Below are 24,226 nucleotides of genomic sequence, written 5' to 3' on the forward strand. Positions count from 1 at the left end.
CAACGAGTGGCAGCGCTTATTAGCCAACTCTAGAATATGCGCAGAGATGCCCGATTCTAGAAAAGTACCATAATGGCCGAAGCCTATAATCCATATTCAATCGATGATGGCTATGAGGACGATGAAGAAGAAGAGGTTGCTACGGCCGAATGGAATTAGGGTAAGAAGATAGTAATGGTGGCAAATCCTTAGGGAAGAGGAGTCGAAGAGCTATGATTTCAATGTCACAAAATCAGACAATTGAGGAGTCGAAGAGCTATGGAATTGGGGTAAGAAGAAGAAGAGATTTCTTCTTGAAGGTCATCTTGTCCTTCTTCTCTTTCTTTTCCTTCTTGTCCTTCTTCTTGTTCTTCTTGTTATCATCTTTGTCACTATTATATGGACATTGAGTAACTAGATGATCTTTGCTTCCATAATTGAAGCACCTTCTTGACTCTTACTTGTTCTTGGATGAAGATTTCTTTCTCCTAGCATGGTAGCCTTTCTTCATCATGAATTTGCCAATTCTCTTAACGAAGAGAGTCATCTTCTCATCACCATCATCATCCCATGAACCATCATCTTTACTTGATATATCTTGCTTTGCCTTGCCCTTGGATGATATGGGCTTGAATGCCACACTCTTCTTCTTCTCATCTTTCTTCTCCTTCTTTTCTTCCTTCTCATCATCATCTCTATATGTATCATCGGTCATTATATCTCAGAACACTTGGTTTGATGTCATGGTGTCCAAACCACTCCTTACAAGAATAGTGACCAATGTGTCAAATCTTGAAGGTAAGCATCTCAAGAACTTGTGGGAGAAGTCCTTGTCCTTCACCTCTTCTCCAAGCACTTTGAGATCATTGACAAGCACTTGAAGCCTATGAAATATCTCTGGCACACTCTCATCCTCCTTTATCTTGAAGCTTGCAAACTTCTCTTTGAGAATGTATGCCTTTGCACCCTTCACGGCTTTAGTGCCCTCAAATGATTCCTCCAATTTCTTCCATGCCTCATGAGCTCTCTCAATATTCTTGATTTGCTCAAAAGTTCTCTCATCCAAAGCATCATGGATGGCACTAAGAGCAATGTCATTATTTTGGAGTAGCATTTCTTCGGCAGTGGTGGGAGCCTCTTCATCTTCAATCTTAATCTTTGTCTCTACCACCTTCCAAACCTTCCTATTGATTAACTTGATATAAGTTGTCATCTTAGCTTTCTAATAGGGATAATTTGAGCCATCAAATTGGGGTGGCTTCTTGGTGTTGTTGATTTGAGCTATTTTTACACCAAAGGTTGTTAAGCCTCAAATCATAGTGACCTCGGCTCTAATACCACTTGTAAGGTCATAATAGCTAGAGGGGGGTGAATAGCCTATTAAAAATTTCTACAACAATACTTAACAAACCAGTTAGATAATTATGAGACGAATCAAGTGTTGCGCTAGCCTACTAAAATTGCAAGCCACCTATCACAATTCTAGTTTATATAGTTTCTATCCACACAATAGCTATGTCACTATACTAAGTTAGTGTGCTCTCAAAGGCTAACTAAAGAGTCACACTAACCAAACTAACAAGCTCTCACAACTAGCTATACTAAAGAGCTTGATAACTAGTTTGTGGTAATGTAAAAAGAGTGAGCAATTTGTTTATACTGCCATGTCAAGAAGTGAACTAATCAATCATAAGAATGAATACCAATGAAGACCAATCACCTCAGATTCAAATGATGAACACAATGATTTTTTTACCGAGGTTCAGTTGCTTGTTGGCAAGCTAGTCCTCGTTGTGGCGATTCACTCACTTAGAGGTTCACGCGCTAATTGGCATCACACGCCAAACCCTCAATAGGGTGCTGCACAACCAACACAAGATGAGGATCATACAAGCCATGAGCAATTCACTAGAGTACCTTTTGGCTCTCCGCCGGGGAAAGGTCAAGAACCCCTCGCAATCACCACGATCGAAGCTAGAGACAATCACCAACCTCCGCTCGACGATCCTCGCTGATCCAAGCCATCTAGGTGGCAACAACCACCAAGAGTAACAAGTGAATCCCATAGCAAAACATGAATACTAAGTGCCTCTAGATGCAAATACTCAAGCAATACACTTGGATTCTCTCACAATCTCACTAAGATAATGAATCAATGATGGAGATGAGTGGGAGGGCTTTGGCTAAGCTCACAAGGTTGCTATGTCAATGCAAATGGCTAAGAGAGTGAGCTAGAGTTGGCCATGGGGCTTAAATAGAAGCCCCTATGAAATAGAACCGTTGTACCCCTTCACTGGGCACAACACGGGGTGACCGGACACGCTGGTCAGATCGACCGGACGTAGGACCCCAGCGTCTAGTTGTGCAATGCATGCCATGTGGCCTCTGTTTCAAACACTGATCGCCCAATCTCAATGGTCACTAGTACATTTAAGTTGTGACCAGACACGCTGCTTCAAAGTGACCGGACGCAGGACCTCAGCGTTCAATCGTTTCTAGTAAGCATCCAGAATTGAAAATTCCTGACCGGACTCAGCCAGCGTCCGATCACTCAACGTCTCCTTTGTGTGCTACCACGTCAGTGGGACCGAACGCACCCCATCAGCATCCGGTCAAAGACCAATGCTAGCTTCTTCACTACTTCCACTGACCGGACGCAGGACCCCAGCGTCCGGTCACTGCATGATTAGCGTGACTAACTCTTTTTCAACTCTATCTTCTTCACCCTTGCTCAAATGTGCCAACCACCAAGTGTATCACCTTGTGCACATGTGTTAGCATATTTTCACAAACATTTTCAAGGGTGTTAGCACTCCACTAGATCCTAAATGCATATGCAATGAGTTAGAGCTTCTAGTGGCACTTTGATAACCGCATTTCGATACGAGTTTCACCTCTCTTAATAGTACAGTTATCGATCCTAAATGTGATCACACTCACTAAGTGTCTTGATCACCAAAACAAAATAGCTCCTACCATTTATACCTTTGACCTAAGCCTTTTGTTTTTCTCTTTCTTCTTTTCAAGTCCAAGCACTTGATCATCACCATGGCATCACCATTATCATGTCATGATCTTCATTTGCTTCACCACTTGGAATGTGCTACCTATCTTATGATCACTTGATAAACTAGGTTAGCACTTAGGGTTGTACCAAAACTGAACTAGAGCTTTCACCATACTCTAGGACGATGGGAGCATCGCGGGTTGTACCCTCCTGATGACAAAACATCGGCATGGTGACATAGACCCATTGAAGGCCTCCTCAGTAGACCTCTTGCCATTCTCCATGCCTTCAAAACTATGAGAAAGCAGAATCACACCAAAGATATGGAAGATTTGGGACAAAGCAGGTTGTTTTTCGATCCATGGCTGTGGCCGTTATATATAGCCTGGGAGATGAGAAGATAGGCTTCGCCGAGGTTGTGGAATTAAAGTCAGATATGGAAACAGATCGACACTCTAGAAATTCAGGGGACAAATCATGAAGAGATAACAGATTTAGACTTATTGCTTCCCATAATTACAAAATATCATGGGAATGATACAAAGGGTTTACATTAACTAGCGATCAACCCACTAAGATTTCTTTGGATTGAAAGGAGTTCGGATCCCCACAAAGCCGAAGGTCATCATGGACCAAGTCATATTAGCCCATTGATAAAATTGCAACAGGGGAAGAGGAAAGGCCACCTGCTTAAAAGATGCCCATATACCCAACCGATTTCTCGGTGACTAGAAAACAATGGGAAAGAAAGCCGCCTATTAAGAGATGTCCATTTATCGGTGGCTGGGAAAACCATGGGAAAGAAGTCTGTGATTTTCCTGATGGGCATTTGATGGAGCGAACAAGAGGAAGGTGTCCACATATTTTAGCCCTTGTAAACACTAGAACAGTTTTGCGATCATGGTGAGAAAACTCAAGTGATGTCATAAGAATTCTTCTAACCGTAGTAGCTAATCCTCTTGCTCGACAAGGCGCTAAAATGAGCGACACAATCATCCTATGCACAAGAATTTTTCTAACCACTCAAGATCCTCATAGCAAGGAATTAGACCATGGAGGGTCTGGTGGAGCCAGGGGCGCTCAAAGAAGCAAACAGAAAAGAAACATAACTAAAGTTGTTGTGTTGCTCTCGCTAGAGTCAGATAGACATTTATAGTCGGCCTAGAAAGATGGATCCAAGCACCCATGAAGCAAAGATGCTCTTGTAAAGCTTTGAAGCATGGGCTCATAAGCTGGCAAAGACGGTGACAGACAGTAGACCCCAGATCAAGATTCTCTACTCATGACTATGGACCTATCGGAGGTACGGGCATGATAATTTTGGAATAAAATTACTTTTATCCTAAAATTGGGGGGCATGTGTTTACATCAAAATTTGGGAAGAAGAATGTGAGAACTCGAAGCTCCCAAAGATCATGGAATCGATTGCATAAAGGTCGATATCAGCTGGTTCAAATGCAGCACTAGAATTAGCTCTCTTCGAATGACGCCAACAGATAACGACAAAAAGCTACGATTGGCGTTGGGAGAAACATGTTAGACTCTATAAAAAGGGAAAGATTAGGGTCCATGTTATCTTAAATTAGGAATGTTTTCTCTTATGCCAAAGATTATAATGAGTCCTGCATAAGTAGGATTCATGCTTAGATTACGGGTATAAATATTGGACCACGGCTATTGTAAAGGACATCCAATCAGTCAAATACAATTTACTTTTTTTGGCCCCGTGCCAACCCTTAGGAGTAGGAGTAGAGTAGATCACAGTGAGTTCTTCAACAAGTAGGGCTACATCGGTTTGGCTAACCTTCGACTTGTTTGTAAGTACTGTCATGGCTTATACTTCTGTTTGTACGGCTGCATCGGTTAAGTTCGACCTTCACTGTGAACTCTAGTATAAGCTAGTTATCAACTCTTGTCTAATTCAAGTACGACTGCATCGATCTGGTCGACCTTCACTGCTCGAATTAGATTAAGGTTAAGTTATAGGCTCTACCTAAGGGTGGCATCCTTTGGGTAGATTCATTAAGTTACCGATCTTGCTGATGTTCTTATTGATATTAGTTTGCAGCAACATCAATCTGCCCGATCGAGATCGATCTAGACCGGCCTCATATCCTTTTAGTCTGTCGTTTGCTTTGTCACAACATGATGTTTCTTACTCTAAGTGATAGGTTATGTTTTATCGACTGTTCTATTTCGATCTTGATCATGCATAGTACGCGGTTAAGGCATGTATGATCTTGGAGAGGTTTGCTGGCTAGTTGAATCTGGTCTATGGTCCACTATTATAGCTGTAACGATCCAGTCGATCCCCACTGATAGCACTTTAGATTGGAGGATGTAGTTGGTAGATTTATTCTCGATCAGGCATAACCTTAACTGTTTGCTAAGCCTGCATCGGCTAAATAGCCAATCACCTATGCGTTAACGCCTACAGTGTGTTTACATGATTCTATTAAATGTGAACAGATCTATTTACTTTAAAGGTTTGATTTGTTGTCTTTATCATGACTGCATTGATTCGGTCGAACCCCACTGTCAGAGATAGCAGGTTAGGTCTGATGAGTCCATAGGTTTGTTCACATGAAATAGTCGATTGTTCACATGTTGTAGTACCTTTTCACCTGAATAAGCTATTTCAGCCGATTCACCTGAGCCTTCACGTATAGCATGTCTTTCGGAAAGCCTGTTGAAGTATAAACGGTTTTACGGATTCTTCGGTTTTTATTTGTTATTATCATCATAGCTACCATCGATTCGGTCAAACCTCACTGTTGATGATAACAAATTAGATTTAGAATGTTTAGAGAATCATTTGTACTAGACAGTCGATTTATTCACATCTATATTCTTTCTTGTTAGATTCATCGGCTCATATGATTCATACTGGTAATATCCACCTAGCTGATGATTTCACTTACATCCACGGGCATTGTACTTATCAATATAAAATCAATCGCGATCCATAAGCTTTACTGTCCATAATAGCTGATTTATGTGCATATCGGCTATTTAGTTGATTTTCTCGTCTGGTTGCTCCTGAAGCGGCACACTTGGAACTGTCTGGGCAAAGACCGGTATGTTCCACCTTAAATTACTGATAAACTTTCTCTCCTTATCAATTACGGGTCAAATTGGTTGGCATGCCTCGGGAGAAATTCGTAGGATCGGTTAACCCTGCGTTGAAGCCAAGCGGATCTTCGGGCTCATCCTAAGCAGATCCTTCTGGCTTGCCATGTGTCGACACATTTTCATGCCGACAGCCGTTTAGCCTGTTTAAACATCATGTAAACGCTACATAGTGGTACGCCATTTTCGTATAATCATCCGTTTAGCCCGTTTAATTGGATGTTTAGCCCATTTAATGAGCTGTTTAGCCCGAATAATGGCTAAACAGCAGGTGATCGACTGTTTACCGTTTAGCATTTAGGAAAACACTATTGGTGTAAGTGCAATCAAGCTCTAAGTGGGTTTTGGTGATATTGACCATATAATTAAAGAACTAATGGCTTTGACAAGTGTTTGACAGAATATCTTTAATCGAGGATGCAAAGAAACAAAGGAGGAGATCCGCCAACTTGAATCGATGGCTTGCAACGGCTTGAAGAGCTATGTTAATTCATTTTATATTTTGAAATTGAGTCATAGGACAAGCCATACTAGCAAAGGGGATACTAATGGTGTGCTGGGTGGAACCAAGTGCTTAAAACTCCATCTACATCTCAAAAAATCCCAACCACAAAAGGTCACCCGAGCTGAATTCTTATATGCTCTGGCCTGCGCGGAACCTCCACGCTCAAATGCGGAGGCTCCGGGGTTTGTCTAAATAGACCATTTTGTGAGTGACGTGGGTGGTATTTATACCATACCCCTTCGCCCCCAACGGTCATCTTCTTCCTCATTCACTCAGACTCAAACTGAAGCTCTCTCTCTCTCTCTCCCATGCTTGGTGCTCCCAACTCCCTTGCTAAAATCTTTGTGATTCCTTGAGGGATTTGGCTCTAGAGAGTGTGAGAAAGCTCGAGAAGATCCTTCTCCTCCATGTCTTGTGCGCTTGGTGTGTTTGTTACTCTTGGAGCTTGGCTCCTAGATGGCTAGCGGTCGCCTGGTAGCTCCCAACCCGCTGTGGTTGAGCACCAGGAAGGTTGTATTACCCTTTGTGACTTAGTGGAACCCTCTAACCCATTGCCTTGGTGATAGGTTGGAGAAGAGGAGCGAGTTGAAAGAGACTCCATAGCCTTTATGGCTAACCTCAACAACGTGGATGTAAACAAGCCTTTGTGGCGAGTTGAACCATGGGATAAATCCTTGTGTTCACTATGATTGTTGTTGTTGTTGCTATTACTTATGATTTGGATTGATTTTTAGGGTTTGCATCTGATCTATGAATTCCTCATCTTCTAGGTGCAACCGACTGTTTTGGATAGCTCAACATACTCCCCAGGAAGGCTGGTATTACATTCGATCTATTTTTCATTCATTAAATTCCACGGTAGATCGATTTCATACTCTGATCCCTGGAGGTTCCACGCTCAGTCCCAGAACCTCCGCGCCCCAGAACCTCCACGATCAAACCTGGAGGTTCCGCGTTCTGACTGTTTTCATAAGTTGATTAAATTTTAGAAAAAGGCCTATTCACCTCCCTATAGGCCACTTGATAGATCCTTTCAATAGGCACCTAGAGCCTAACAGACACAGAAGTGCTGCACCGTCTGCCCATTCTACATAGCTATGAGGCATTGTCGTCCACTCCCTTGGCAAGGTCACATGACGGGTGCGACACATCAGGACAAGGGACTCCCCAAGCTTCAAGGGCAGAGGGCCCCGAGCCCTCTCATCAGCCCCTCTAGGCAAGGAAGTCACATTGCACATCAAGGAAGCCTCGAGAAGGCTCACCTGAGGGAGACCGCACAACGGAAGGCATCTCCTGACGGTCAAGCACCAGACTATGGCAGTGGCATCATGGTGTACAACACTGTCGGCTGCCTCCTAGACGACAAAGAATTACCAGACGATGCCAAGGCAAAGGGACGGCGAGCACTCGGCGGAGAAGCCTTAGGTTAGAACCGAAACCAACTTGTACACCACGCCCTCCTCAGGATATAAGGGGAGGCATGCGCTTCTTAGAGGAGGATTGGGTCCTTGACTGCTCAACGGAACTCGAGAGATAAGAACCCTAGGAAAGGACCGCGCAACCCCCTACCAAAACCTCTCTCGATTCCTCTGTTGTAAACTCCCGATTGAGCATTCCTAACACGAAGAACACCATGCTGCTAGACGTAGAGCTCAGAAGCCCCAACCAGGATAAACCGATTCGTGTCCCTTGTGTGTTTTGAGTGTTCGAGCCATCGGAGACCCACACATCGACTTCTAAGAACAATCCCAATGCTTGCCGCGCTTTCGAACCCACGTCAGGTTGGTATATGGTGCGTATGCACCCACATCAGGTAAGAGAATCGACATACGTCAGTTTTGGAAAGCTTTGAGGTGTTTAGATGTAACAACCATCGTGTAGTATTGAAAACCATGGTATTATTAAACTGTGGTCTCGGTCTTTTCAAGGTTTAAAAACTCCATGGCAGACATTTTTAAGAATCCGTGGTTTTCGCACATGGTTTCTTAAATAGCGTTTTTTTATACCATGGTTTTATACAACCGTTACCGTGACATCTAAATATGATGTGTCATTTATAAGCTGTCTTAATATATGGGGTAATGTGCCCACAAAGAAAAGAAATCTGCAATAAATTATTATTTGAAAGCTTTGAGATATTTGGATGCCTAACAAAAATCGGATTGTTTGAAAAACAATGATTTTGTCAGACTGTGTTGTTGGTCTTTTGGAGTTTTAGAAAACTCTGTGGCATATTTTTTTTTATAAACTGTGTCTTTTGTTTGAGTTTGGTTTTTGAAATCGTGTTTTTTTATAGCATCCTTTCGTACCACCATGACATCTAAACAAACGGTGTATTTGATACCACGACCGACACGATGCCCGCAAACTCCTCTTGACTTCTCCTACCTGTCTACCTGCCACACAACTTGTCTGAGAGCCACTGCACCCTCGTACATACTAAGCAATAATATAAGTAGAAAGGAAGTAGTAGAGTAGTAACTAATTAAGGTGATTTAAGCTCTTGCTTATATTATTATTACGTGCAAAATAAGAAGCGTGGATGGTTTAAAAACTTTTGCGTATTGTCGTCAGCCATTAGCTCTATTTTCCACGATCGATAATGAGCTACTATTACGAGAGGAAGAATATTCCACATGTAATGTAAGTATATAATCAGTAGTAGTGCAGGAGTATGCATGCATGCCGTGTTGTTTCCACGGATTTACAGCTTTATTATTGGCTGACATCAAGGCATCGAATATAGAGGTTGACCAGGGATGCTGTCGCCCCCTTATTTAGGGTCTGATACACACAATTCGAACAAGATTGATATAAAAAATCATACTTTTATTAATCATGAAAAATCACATTACATGGTTCGGGTTTACATAGATTAGGCCATTGGCCTTATATCGTATATCAAAGTTCTAAGACAGCGGTCCTATGTCATCGTGGCTCCATTCCTACAGGCAACTTGGAGTGCGGACGTAACCCTAGACTTATTCATTAAGCGTACTCCTATATCCCAATGTCGTAGTCCTAGCGTAGTTCCTATGTGTAGTCGTACGTCTCCGTCTTCGAGTGTACTCCAGGTGTCCTATCCTTGCGTAGTCCTCGATAGCTCCATACTCGTACGTTCTCCTATGGTCCTATCCTCGTGTAACTCAAGTAGTTCCATCCAGGTGGGTGTTCCTATAGCTTTACTCCTAAAAACATAGAATTGAGGGGTTGAGTACATAAAGTACTCAGCAAGCCCTAAACTTTGGGTGAAGTGGAGGTGGAAAGGGAAGGCTATATGTGGTGGCGGTTATAGTGGTTGGGGTAAAAGTGGTAGGGTGAAGTAATTATAAATATAGGTTGGATCCTGGCAGAGTATTATCATTCTCACTAGTTTCTGGGTTAATTATAGTTTACCAAATTAGTAAAATGCATCTTACCAAATTATCACAGTGGTAGAAGTCTAATCATAGTTGCTCTCGTCCCAGCATCTGCCCATTCCAAGGACGTGGCTATTCGAATAGATTCAATAAACTCTGCAAATGCGTATAAAATTCCCCATATGATAGACACAGCTCCAACCATGCGTGGTGGCAGGAACAGGCCTAACGAGATCCCTGTACCTGCTTAGGTGCTACCCTAGATTTCCATATAACTCTACCATGGCTTCTCAGGGGTTGGAAAACACACTAAACTCGAGAGGATACCAAATCGTCCCATCTCATAATCTCGGATGATACCACATCATCCCATCATATAATCTTGGACGATACCAAATCATTCCAACATAATAGTGCCGATGGCACCAAATCATCATAATAAACAATAACATGGCTCGAACACGGCCAAAACAATAATCATCGGCTCGAACGCGGCCAAAAACTCAAGGGCTTAACGTGGAAGATCACATAGCAACCACGCCAACCGGACCACGAAAAATCACATAACATCCGTGTCTTCTCCTGATATTCCACTGCCAACACCGACCACCTAGTAGAAATTATACTTCAATCTAATGGGATGTGAGATCAAGTATGCCCATATCAGACATGTGGCTGTACGAAATATCTCACTAGGCGAGAGGGACTACGAACCGGTCCTTATGTGACCGAGGTGAGTATCTCCCATAGGAACGCTCACCAGGCGATCCTACCAAGGTAATTTATCCCACATAAATCACCCCCACTCGCCCCCTTGTCGGGGTTTAGTCCAGTTTTACCAGTTTAAATTCCGTAGTTATTATCATCAGGTTCATGGAGCCCATATCATATCAAGGTAACCATTACCTTATTATTATTATTCACAATATCATGGTCAAGTTTATATCATATCAAGATAATTATCATTAATGTTCTCATTATCGTGCCCGAGCTCATGACCCATTATAATTCCATTAATTCACAAATAAGAGTTTAAATAATATAAGTTGAGTTTATTAATCAGTGGAGATGGAGGGTGAAGGATTTATGGTGGAGGCTAGCAAGATGTGTGGTGGAAGGGGAGGTGGTTAAGGAGTGGCATGTAATGTAGGGGAGAGGGACAGGTGGGTGTTAGGACTTGCCTCCATTCGTTGACGATAGGCTCCTTCGATTCCTGCGCCTCTTGCTCCTATCTTCGTGGACTCCATTAGGTTCTCCACGTCTTCTATCCTACGCGATCTAGCGTCGACAAGCAAGGAAAATAACAAGCAAGACATGTAAAACAAGCATAAGCAATCAATGAAAGGAAAACGATCCTAGATGGGTTGGTCCTACTAGTGATGGGTGTTACCTAAGGTTATAACTATTACGTCAATCTAAAGTAAGGTTCAGATAGAGGTATTCTATCCATAGGGTAGGGCTTCTATGGGTTAGGTTAAAATGGTGGGTTGATCTGATCGAAAACTAGACCACGTTATTAGGCTTCACTATTATGTGAACCTGAAAGAGAAAGTCTGACCAAGTCATCATAGATGACTCGCCTGACTTCTATAGGTCCACAGGGTTGGTGGCACATACGCACATGCTTATGTGTGTGCCCAAGATTAGTTAGAAAAGAAACAGGCGGAAAGCAAGTTAGCCATACATAGGCATATACCCGGGTATCAGGCATATCGTTGTATGTTTAGATATTCTATTATTTTAGGTGATTGAGTACGGATATATTCAAGTATGCGTCATGGTACATACACATACGTGAATATACGGGGTTAACTACTACTACAATGGTAGTCTACTACTATAGTTAGAATTTAATTAAATACAAGAAAGGGAAAGCAATCAAACTAGAATTTAAATTGGCACCAAATAATAGAACAAAGGGCCTAAATAAATAGAGTTTGAATTTAGAAGATTTTTTGTGGAAGAACTAAGGGATTTGGAGTTAGGATGGAGAAGATATGATTTATCAAAGATTTAATGGGAAAAGAATATGTAGGATATAACTTGTGAAATATTTCTAGAAATTAGAGTAATGGAAATGAGATGAAAATGCTTGGGTAGGATCTGGGGTGTACCTAGTTTATTTAGGAATTTTCTGATATCTGGAAAATGGTTTTTCACTCCTTCGTGTACACTTTTCTGGGTGTGCTCAATATTTTCGCTTCGGCTGAGAGGCCGACGCGTGGGGCAACGCGGGCGGGGTCAGCCTGTGGCACTATGCTGTGCACCGGGTGTTTACTGTTCCATGGATCGCTCGCTGTCTTCCTCGTGTTCATGTGAACCAAGTTCATAGAGAAGAGGGGAGGGGGTCACTGCGGCTGACACGTGGGCCATCCTCGGCTCCACCTGTCCTAACGGGTGTGACACCGTTGTGGCTTTGGGCCCACCTAGCGGAGAGATGGAGGGAGACGAGGATGGAACGGCGGCGTCACCACCGCGGCGGAACAGGGGAAGGGCTCGATGCTCGTCAGAGTGAGTTACGCCGGCGGCGTTCGAGGCTGAGGTTTGATCTAGCGAGGCCGACGATGCTCCCAAAGCCAGTCCGCAACACCTGCAGTAATTGGTGGTGGCTACGGGCGCTCGAAATGGTCGTGGCGGCTTGCCGGAGCAAGTGCGACACACGTGGAGGCATGTCGGTCTCCAAGCGAGTGGTCTGCGAGCAATATGACCTGCGCGGCGTGACTACGACATGAGCGCGGACCTGTAGAGGTCTGGACATGGCCTTGTCGTGCCTTGTCGAGGTCGGAGGGTGATGCAGGGGGGAAAAGAGTGGCTAGAAGTGTGGAGCGGATATAGGAGTGGTCAAGGAGCTTGTTGGCTAGCCTAATTGGACTATGGTGGGCTGGTGATGGATAGAGCGCGCGGAGCTCGGCTCCTATGGCGACCATGGCGGTCGGATTTGGGGAAAACGAGCTAGTGCTCGGAAGAGGAGGGGAGAAGAGCAGAAAAGGGGGATATGGGATGTTCTTGAACTAGGCGAAGCTCGTGGCACTGATAGTTGATGCCGAGGCGCTCGAGGAGGGCCTATTTATAGGCTGCCAATGGCGGTTCGCGCCGACGAGATATTTCTCGCCACGCGCCTCGGTTGCGCAGGCGCTAAGTCTCTTCTTTTTCCCGCGCACATGTTTAAATCTAAGGCGGTGCGCAACAATGCATGCTTATCCTGGCCGAGGAGAAGTAGGGGCCAAGGCACCTCATGGGGGGCGGGCGGGCGTGTCGACGGGTTTCTCGGAGAGGATAAGGCGATGTGGGAGTAAGGCGGTTCGCGGGCGGAGCTTCATCCTTATCCACTCGGGAAGCCAGGGTGAGGCCGCGAGCACAAGGCGGCATACGCCAACGTAGACGACGCGGTATTTGCGTCGATGCCTCTTGGTGGGAGACGGAGCTGACACGTGGGTCCCACTCGTCGTTGAAGGAAGAGAGGAGGTAAGCAGCTGACTATTGGGCCCTATCTGCCAGCGAGTGAGAAGGGGAGGGAGGCGATGCGGGCTCAGGCTAGGGCGAGCGGTTGGGCTAGCCGACGGCCTAGTGCGGGGAAGAGAGGAGCAAGCCGGCTGTGGCTGTGGGCCAGCAAGGAGGGAAGTGAGGGAATTGAGCCCGGGTTGCCTTTTCCATTTATGAAATACATTTTTTCTTTTTCCCAGAAAATAAACTAAGTACATTTGGGTGGTTTTGAATTGAATTCAAGGAGGATTAGAAATATGATGGGGTTGGTAAATCAAGGGAGAGGTCAAGAAGATTATTTGGGTGGAGAATATCAAAGGAATTTGCCAAAGAGAATTATTTAGTGCCAAAATAAATTCTAGAGTAAACAATCATGCAATTAAACATTCAACAAACATTTCATCATTCAAACATTCTAATCTAAATGCACGTGGTGAGTTATGGTGCAGGGTTTTCAAAAAACATTTTCTTTTAAAAGTGTTTCACAAATAATAAACTAATCAAGTTTTTATTTGTTATAAAGTTTTAAAAAGTTTATTTTTTTATGGATTTTATTATGATGCAAAAACACAGGTGTTACATGTGCATGCAGTCCATTGCGTTGCTTACATTTTTTTTTCTCTTCGTGCCTGTTTGATCGATGGACAATTTGCCGTTTAGTTTGACCTAGCTTAATTACTTTTGTTGGTTGTACAAATGCCTTTTTTCCTTATTTTAATTGGTCAATGACAAACTAAGCACGAATTAACGATGCTCTAAAAAGGAGCAGCGAAACTATAGGTTTTTTTTGCTATATTTGAAAAGTCATATTTTTTTCCAACACAAATCATTCGTCGAGGTGCCATTTTATAATAATAAAGCATGTGTCATATGTGCAAGAGTTTTTTTTCCCTTCCATTCTATAATAATGGCTACTCTTAAATAAAATATAATCCGTCCATCCCGGACAGGAGAAGAAAACCTAGACAGTGAACAGAAAACCTAGGAGGGGGACGTGGTGGATGGATATGAACAGAGCAGGATCGAGCCTCCACGCCACGGGGGCACGCACGTCCACGTGGTTTCATTTGGCCTATTCGTAGATAGCGCGTGATTAGATAGCGTGTGAGCATAAACAATGCAATTCCAAGTTTAATCGAAATGAAGATAAGTTAAATTTAACTGAATTTAGAAAAAAAAATATTATAAAAACATTCTGTGATAAATCTAATGATATTTGTAAAACATGATCATCATGAATATTTTTTTCTATAAAAACAGGAGTACAATTTTAAAATTGTCCTACAAGTGTACAGTCAGCAGAGCGGAGAGTACACACCAAGAACCTAGAGAGAGGGAGAGAGAGCGCACGCGCCGAAATGGATTTTATAGAGTGAGAGAAAGCGGATTTAAGGTTGGAAATGGAAACCGGAGGCAGTGTAGGATTTGCCCACAGGAAGAGGAGGGAGAGCGGTCTCCGGTCTCGCCTCCTTCCTTCCTCCCGTCGCCGCCCCCCGCCCGCTCCCGCCCCTGGTTTTGGCTTTCGTCCCCCTCTCTCCCTTTGCCTTCCTCGTCTACTTCTACTGCACAACCCCCGCCCCCGATGGCTGGAAATATCAATCCAGCCTCCTCTCCGCCTCCCGATTCAGGATTTATATACCCACCCCGACCCCGCCGATCCCCTGTCTGCCTCCCCTCTTCCGGCCCGTCCTGCTGCCGTCGCCAAGATCCCGCCGTCCCCGCCTCCTGACCTGACCGACCGGGCCGGGGCCTTGCCTGCTCGGGCCGTGACCGTGACATGCCGGTGAAGGTCGGAGGGAGCAAGGTGGCGGACCCCAGGCCAGCCAGGGTGCTGGACCTCTCGCCCGCCGCCGTCGTCGGCGACAAGGCCCGCGCCTCCTCCAAGAAGAACCGCCGCCGCCACAAGAAGGCCTCTTCCCCCGCCGACGCCGCCGCATCTTCCATCTCGCCCATGCAGAGGCTCTTCGACACCAGCAGGGAGGTCTTCGCCAACTCCTACCCGGGCTTCGTCCCGCCGCCGGACGCCGTCGCCCGCCTCTCAGGCCTCCTCAGTACGTATCCCGCCCCGCCTTTGCCTTCGGTACAGACTACAGACAGCAAAGCTGCCGTCTTTTGTGCGTGCCGTGCGATTTGATGTTCGTTTCTTTTTTGATATCGTATAATTGTGCGATTTGATGTTGATTGCCTGGAACACCCGTACTTGCCTGCCTCCTCACCAACACGTACTTACGCTCGTCCTCCTGTACAGCAGTATGTTGCTCGTGCTTAGGATGTAGAGACAGCGATAACAGCGTATTATCGATGGGCGGGCGCATCACAAGGATGGATGATCCACCACCCTTTCCTTTTTACTATTGTTGTCCGCGTCGTCGTCCTCGCTCCTTTCATTATCTCGTCTCGTCTCGTGATGAGGTTGAGAGGCGTCCGTTTTTGGTATGCATGCTTCAAAGCGCAAAGGCCTTGGGCCTCGATACTTGATATGGTTTCGCTGCTTTTGCTATGCATGTCGCGGCAAGTTCCCCATCCCATGGCATTGCAGGAAGAGAGTGATATTTTAACTACTGCTGCTACCACTCTGCCTGACAAAGTGTGCTACTATAGTTTGATGATGGTGGGAGCCTAAAAAGCTTGCATTTTTGAAGTACGCCTGTTTAATTAGAAATACTGTTCTTGTTGTTATCGTCGTCGTGGGGGCTAGCGGTAGCAGCTAGCTCCAACCACGGACCACTCCCACCTGTATCCTGATTTGCTGAAGCTGCCATTCCTCAGTGATGGTCACATGGTCAGGTAGGCATGGGCCAACATGAGACAACTCCTACAATGCTGCTCTTTACATGGCTTAACTTGCAATCCTCGGTCCCTTTTTTTAACATAGCATTGTTCGGACTACCGTGTTTGTGTCTGTTCTGTTGAACATAAAATATACTACCGTTCTGCACTTACACTCTTGATTGATTGCGCACGACATGGAAGCATAACAGATAACTACTAATGCTATGTAGCTGACTATTGCATTCACTGCTTTTCTTCTAAACCTAACTAATGGAAGCACTGTAATTTGTTGTTTGATACCTTGATAATCATGGGATGCATTTGTCTGATCGTTATGCTTTTGGATGCAGATGAGCTGAAACCACGTGATGTTCGGGTTGCCCCAAGTATGTCCGTCTTCAAGCATGCCGATCCTAAAAGCCCCCCTCCAGTTACTTATTTGCATTTCTATGATTCCTCCGAGTTCTCGGTAATTTAAACTCCATCTCTGTGTATCGCTTTTTGAGGAACTTGCTAGTAAATTCCTCTTGCTCAACCATTAAACTGTTCTTTGCAGTTTGGTATCTTCTGTTTACCGAAATCAGCAGTTATTCCCCTTCACAACCATCCTGGGATGACAGTGTTTAGCAAGATACTATTTGGTTCCATGCACCTCATGTCATATGATTGGGCTAAAAGTCTGCCGGATAGTAACGATAATGCACTTCAGAACTCTGATGGTTAGTGCTGATACCTTTCCCCCTTTTTTGAGCTATCCAATTACAAGGAAATACTTATGACTTTTCTAGTCAATCACTGTAGTGAAATGAAGATGTTGATAAACCTTTTATGGTTTGTTTCTTGTCCCAACCACAGGAGCTCGTCTGGCCAGGGTAAACACAGATGCTGTTTTGGACGCTTCATCTGAGACCGTAGTTCTGTACCCTGAAAATGGAGGGAATTTGCACTGTTTTACGGCATTGACCCCTTGTGCCGTGCTGGATGTGATGGGCCCCCCCTACAACCGTGATGAGGGAAGGGATTGCGTGTATTACAGTGAATCACCGTACTCAGGTTCATGTGGTGAGTTTCTTTTGCTACCAATCTCCTGCAGATGTAGAATCTAGAATGCCATTCAAATCAAAGAGTGTTGTTACTGCTCCTTAACATAATGTGGTAGGCTGGTAGCTGAGGAATATGTTGTGTGATTTCAGGTGGAGATGAACAATTTTCTTGGCTGAAAGAGGTTCATAGCACATTTGAGATGCAAGGCATAAAGATGGAGCAGAACTTCGTCGTCTAAGGCATGATGACTGGCATGGCATTGTGGCGACATCAGAAGACAAATGCTGGTATTTTGATGTAGATATCTTTAGCTGCGAAGACAAACAGCAGGGGGTACAAGCGGAAGACTGCGCTGGGCCGAGTGTTCAGACTAGGAAACTTGACATTTGTTTGGCTTATTTCATATGGGTTGAAACAGCTTCTTGTGATCTGGGATTGACTCTGCTTTTCTTATGTTACTGGAGTATCTGATAGCACAATTCGAATCTGGGCTTTTTTGGGTCATGGTCACTTTTTATGTTTCCCTGTAGACAGAAATGTAGGCAGGTGCTACTTTTTGAAGCGATCATGGACCAAATCCTTTGGGTCGTTTGGTTGGTTGGTTTTGTTGAGCAGGGCTGGGAGAGGGTAGTCGTGAACTTTTTGCCTGCTTTCATTCATGTTTCAGTTTCAGCCTCAGGGGCATATCTTTTGTTTCCTTGTTGAACAAAGAACTGTCTCTAGTAGCAGTTTGCGTTCTCTGTCTTGGTGCACTAATAAATGGATGTGGATATGATCCAGGCTTCCAAATCAGGAGCTGTGAGGTACTGAGGTGATTGGGAAGTTTGTACTCCCACTACTCAGGTGAGGTCCGACCGGAACCGGATGAAATGAAAGATATGTAGGGGGTGTTCGTTGTAGATTACTGTAGTTGCTCTGCTGGCTGTACCGAACACCGCTCTACTAGTTCAAGCTTTTGGTCTCTCCGTCCCAAAAAAAAAATGAGAGTTCTTGCTTTTCGTCTCGCCGTCTCAAAAAGAATGCAGTCTCATGTCCTTCTCCGTCTCCATCCTAATAAAAAAGAATATAGTTTTGTGTCTCTCCGTACAGAAAAAATGTAGTCTTCAACATCCTCAGACGAAAGTATTTTCTTCTCGTAGTCTCCGTACAGAATAGAGCTTTTGCTTTGTAGAGGTCAAATAGTTTTAAATTTAACTAGACCTAGATAAAAGGAAGGAATTAACATTTATAATACAACATGAATATTATTAGATTAATATATTTTTATTATTTATTTGGAATTATAAATAATTATTTTTTGATAAACTTGACTCGTTCAATCAAACCTAGTTATATCTTTTTTAGGACGGAGTTGGTATTAGAGTAGCTTCAACGTACATTATTTGAGGGTGCTAGTAAGAGAGAGAAAGTAGATGAGAAGGTAGAATACGCTGCGTTTTTTTGAGGATGCTAGCAAGAGAGAAGTGGATGAGAAGGTGTAATACGCTCGAGTAAAATTTTCATCTAATCTAATGTTACAAACCCACATCCTTCGCAATTAGACTTTCTATTGCTAAATCTGCGCCCATGAGTAGCAATAATCAGCCTGTTCGCTGGTTGGTTTCTGGATTGATAAGTCTAGCTGATGCTGGTTTGTTGTGAGAGAAAAACGCCGTATCATGGCTGATAAGCCCTGCCTAAAACCAACTAACGAACAGGCCGAATATCCATCGTAGATTTGTCATTTGTAGAGGCTTCCAAGGCACGTCGATCACGCCTCACACACTGTAGGCATATTCGCTTGTCTTATAATCCGTACTTTTTAACTTGTTTTTTTAGCTATAATAGTATTTTTCTCTCACAACAAATCAGTCGGAACAATATTTCGACTTGTTTTTTAGCGAAGTGAATGGGGCCTCTGCTTGTGACCCTCTGTCTTGTCTCTACTCTGGTCTTGTCTCTACTCTGTAACCACACCAATAAATATTGATTATTTATGAGACACAATGTCATTTCAGATAAACCATACTGACCGATGCAGCCCCAACCAATATTGGTTGTTTATATTTCTAGCCTACTTCATGTAGTCTAGGTCAGTATCAATCAAATTCCTATACATAGATTGCACCCAAAAAGACCATTTTTAATATTAGATTGAAATAATCATGAGGTCTGGTTGGCCATTCATCCTAGTTTGGGATCATACTACCAAACTAATAACTTACTTCCAGCTAATTCTCTATGGACATAAAATGTAATGGAGCTGCACATCACATTAGTTAAGTACCATTTTTCTACAGACTATGTTATTATGTTCAATGAGAGTAGATATGAGCAAATTCGCCCCGCCCTTTTAGAATATTATGATGAGAAAAAATGGTGACGAATAGACCCACATGTCATATTGATAATTTTGGCAAAAATTGGCATGGTAGCAAACCAAGCACTGTTTAGTCCCCTCAATCTTTACTGGTCAAGATTTGGTTTGACCATGATCCAACCATCTTCTTGTCTTACCATAGTTTGGCCTTGCCCAAATGTTTTTGTTGCCAAATTTGGTTTGAGTTGCTCACGAATCAAACCAAATAGATCCATGTGTTGATATGAAACTAAATCCTGGCCATCCACGCAATAATGTCTTTTGTAACAAATATTGCGAATAAAGCGCTACTTCCAATACCACTTGGGAAGAAGAACCGAGTGAGAGCCATGTCAGGCGAATCCTAATGAGTTGTTTCTTTTTTTAAGAGTGATGAATGAAAAAATATCTCCAATGCATAGTGCCATTTGTTGTTTCATATGCTGTTCCTAGCAATTAATTGCAATATAAGGGACATGCACAGTCAAATAAAATGAAGCACCTTAATGCCAGTTTTGCTACGTTATGTCTTGACTTGAAAACATTGTATATGAATTTTCATATAGATGGAATCTCTCCCCCCGTCTTTTCATAACTTAGGGGTATTTGGGACTGCTCCGCTCTATGATTTTTAGCCAAACAGGTTCAGCTCCACGCAACTCTACTCTAGGAAAAAAGGTGGAGTTATGAGAGCACCTAAAAGGGTGCTCCTCAAACTCCAGTTTTTTTGTGGAGCCGCTTCACGGTGGAGTTTGTGGAGCAGAGTTCATGGAGCAGTCCCAAACACCCCCTTAGTGTTATGTCATGTCATCATTTTTTTTGTTATGTGGCACCTCTTTTAATGAGCATGAAACCACACTTCCTTCTCTCTTCGTAACCCTCGCATCATTTTTTTTCTTATGTCGCACCTTATTAATGAGATCGAGACCACCTTTCTCTTCATTTTTTATAACTCTAGTGCCATGTCACCACTTCTTGCTTATGTGTGCCATCTTGTTTAATGATATTAAAAGTTTGAAGCCGTATGACTCACCTACCGGGGGAGGCCACCCTAGTGGCATGATGGGGTGGCCGCCCTAGGTACGGGTGTGGTCACTCTACACCCTTCACGCCTTCTTCCTTTGGTCCCACCCCTTGGTTTTTGACTTTTTGTTGAACCAAGCTATGGCAGAACCGCCTAAAATAACACGCTTTCGGAGGCGCTCGTCTTCCACTAGACACTAAGCACCTCGAAAGTTAGCTACATCGGACAGTTTCGCCAAGCCCGTCCTAAGGGAGAACTCAAAATAATCCATGTTTTACCGCTAGGATCCAATAATGAGTACGAGCTTACAACACTTAGTACATTTCATACAACAAGAGTTCTTGAAAATTATTTATTACAATGCTAGAGTTCAAAGTGCGATAATTAAACAGCGGAATGAAAATAAACATCTAGCGGAAATGATACAAGGATTCGTCTGTGCCCACTAGAAAAATCCTTCACATAAGAGCTGCTCCTCAAGTTGCACCTACAACATGGATAAAATAAACTCTGAGTACACAATGTACTCGCAAGACTTACCCGACTAGTGGAAATAGTTTTTCGATTCTCAAGGATATGATAGACAATATGGGTTTGATGTTTTCTTTTTGTTTGCGGAAAGCCTTACTAATAGTTCATCCTTACAGTCAAGTTTTATTAGCAGTCATGATTACTTCATTAGCTAACTATTCTAGGTAAGCACCTGTTCTACTTTCAAGCAAGGGTTAAGCAATCATAACCACTTCACCATCTTTCATCTTCTAGTTCTTACTACGGTGCTAGACCATACCAAGTCGTACCATCTCACGGAAACGGAGATTCACGAACTAATGTATCCTAGCTAGATATCGTAAAACACATGCCCCGTTTGTACCCCAGGCACAAACAAGACCAACCCATTCCACTTTTGTCATGGGGTCTAGGTCCTCGTCCAAACTTAGACTCCAAGCTCCCACACTTGAGACCCGATCTCATCATGGTGCTTAGACCTCCACCTTTCCCCACCTCCAATTAGTCGATCCGAGAAGAGTCGGAACCCAAGACAAGAGCATAACGAGCCTTCCCGCTCCTATAAGCAAGTATGTGCTTAGGATAATAAGTTTGTGACCTGACTACCAGCCACAGCAACGGACGGTCCTTAATCGACATGAATAGGGAAACACAGTGTAACCAAGCTAAGCCCCATTGGCCGCGGGACAACATGTTACACCCACCAATACCCATACCATATCCCTGCCTTGTCTCTATTTTTCCTTTCATCATTTTATCATGAGAGTAAATATAATAATCTCTTATTATGAGTAACGGCAGGTTACTCATGCTACCGAAAACCTAAGCATAGCATCTACTCAAACCTACACTAGTAAGACTCATAGGACAGAGATATCTAGCATGTGGTTTTCATAAAATTCCTATAACGTAAATGCACATCACATATATATATTCAGTGATTATCAAAAGTATGGGTTATGCACCGGGGCCTGCCTTAGGCAGGCGTAGTGTTAGGTAAGTCAGTCGTTGGTGGCTTTGGGACTTCCTCCTTCATGAGGATCTTCTCCTCGTACTCCTCGGTGATCTTCTCGAACTCGCGATCGTCGGTGGTCACTATCTCCACCAACTCGTTCTCTATATGCATGCGATGATGATGCAACACTTAGCATTTAGGCAATAGCAACTCTTAAAATAACAATACGCATACTAAGCTACTAAGCTAGCTCTAATAACTAAGATACTAAGCTAACTATCATCTTTATCAAGAAGAGTGTTGGATTCAACTAACAAACCCTTAGCTTGGCAAATTAAGGATATATCTTTATTTCTACTAGTGATTTAATGTATATTGAAACAAAGAGCATTTAACTACCCTAATGCTTAGTCTACCCGAAGGCTACAAAAAGTACAGTGAGCACGTAATAATACCATGAAGCTACTATAAAAATTTTAGGACCAAAGCTAGCACCAATTTACCACAAAAAAAATTCTACAATGATTAATTTAATAATATGAAGCATTCTCAAATGATTTAATAGCTCTAGGTATCAACATGTATATATATGAACTAAATACACCAATAGATAGAGCACAATTTTATGAACCTAACAAAATTTGTTTCATAATTTGTGGACACCTACATGATTTTATATTAATTGCCAAAGATCAGCTCAGAAATTAAATTAGAAAACTACTTCTAATTCCTTATGAAAAAGAAAAATGAATTCTCCCACGCGGCCCACGCGATGTAGCACGCGCGCATGAGGGCACGGCGGCCCATGGTGCGGCCCACGCGAGGCCGGCCTGCAGCGCGAGACGGCCCACGGAGGGGGAATCCCGCGCGCTAGCGATTTTACAAAAGAGACCTCAAACTTCTCTCGAATTACAACTAAGTACTAACATTATTTTTCCTTCTCTGAAACATTTTCACTTAACCCCTTGGCTTTCCTAGAATTCTCCCGCGCCCACCGCCGGTGACTCAGCGCACTGCGGCGTGGCGGCTGGTGACACAACACAGTTGCGTCGGCCACTTGGGACCTACGGTAGACCACTTAATGAGTCGGTCACCATCTCTAACCCGAGTTGCTACGCTAAGCGGCGATGTGGGGTGACATGACTTGCTGGGAAGGTTGTAGCGACGTGTGGCCATCCGCGACGACGGCACCACTGTTCTGATGAGCTAGGGTAGCTATAGACCTAATTGGTTAGCGCGTGAGCATCAGGAGGCTATAATGGATCAAGTCGAGGTGACCATTGGGATGGAGGAAGATGGAGGAGGGCTGGCCACATGCGGTCGAGCCATGCGGTGGCATGGTCGCATCAGCGACGACAGGGAGGTAGTAGCGGTTCCACTAGCATACGCAAGGTGGAGATGGAGGCAAGGCGAAGCTAGTGGTGTAGGCAAATTGGCTCAGAAGGGATGGTAGGAGGGCTGCCCTCGACCATGGCCGAGCATGGCCTTAATGGCACTTCGGCGGGAAAAAAACTCTAAATTGGAGCTTGGTCGTGCTTGCTTCAAGGTTGGGTGGGGTTGAAGGGTCAGGCAGCTTAATGGGGAAGCCAGGGACGTGATAAATCAGGCGATGGTGACTCAACCATGTCGAACTAAGCGAGCAGGGTCGGCCAGTCATGGTGGTAGAGAGAGAGAGGAGCAGGTCTGGCTTGGCTCGTCCTCGCCTTAGTGGCAAGCGGTTGGCCAGACACGAGGCAGCATCTATGTACCCGTTATGCGACAACACAGCCAGACCATGAGCGTATGAGCGGAGGAAGGTTAGGGCATGTCATGCGCGACCGCAGCGCCATTAAGGCGAGGCGACGGCACGAGGCAGCTAGGACTATCCACGTGCGCGCGGGGACAAGGCGAGCGACAGCGTAGCACAGCATCGTAGTGGTGTCGGTAGCGGTAATGCGAGGCAGGGCAGCAGTGTGGACGTGACAACGAGGTGATGACACTAGTAGTGGCTCCATTGCGTCATGGAGTGGGGCAGGCGGTGGCTCCACGTGGTGGAGCCAGTGACGGCTAGGCTGCTGCTAGGCCAGAGGCAGCCACGGCCTGCCATGCGTGGTAGCACGCGCACGTGTGACCAGTGTGGAG

The 24,226-nt window shown here is 44.2% G+C and overlaps 2 protein-coding genes across 2 annotated transcripts; one reads left to right on the forward strand and one right to left on the reverse strand.

Moving 5' to 3' along the window:
- Window positions 1-256: 256 nt before the first annotated feature.
- LOC136516158 (protein PXR1-like) lies at window positions 257-694 on the reverse strand. The gene is made up of 2 exons (XM_066509534.1): window positions 441-694; window positions 257-371 (listed from the first exon to the last, which is right to left on the reverse strand). Exons 1-2 carry the CDS (start codon window positions 692-694, stop codon window positions 257-259), a joined length of 369 nt encoding a protein of 122 aa, XP_066365631.1.
- Window positions 695-14,936: 14,242 nt separating this feature from the next.
- LOC136517063 (plant cysteine oxidase 1-like) lies at window positions 14,937-17,782 on the forward strand. Its single transcript, XM_066510577.1, has 5 exons — window positions 14,937-15,513; window positions 16,585-16,703; window positions 16,791-16,953; window positions 17,090-17,296; window positions 17,428-17,782. The coding sequence occupies exons 1-5, from the start codon at window positions 15,240-15,242 to the stop codon at window positions 17,514-17,516; spliced, it is 852 nt and encodes a 283-aa protein (XP_066366674.1). The 5' UTR covers window positions 14,937-15,239; the 3' UTR covers window positions 17,517-17,782.
- Window positions 17,783-24,226: the final 6,444 nt, after the last annotated feature.

The sequence above is a fragment of the Miscanthus floridulus genome, chromosome 17 (assembly GCF_019320115.1).
Source record: "Miscanthus floridulus cultivar M001 chromosome 17, ASM1932011v1, whole genome shotgun sequence".
In the NCBI taxonomy this organism is placed as follows: Eukaryota; Viridiplantae; Streptophyta; class Magnoliopsida; order Poales; family Poaceae; genus Miscanthus; species Miscanthus floridulus.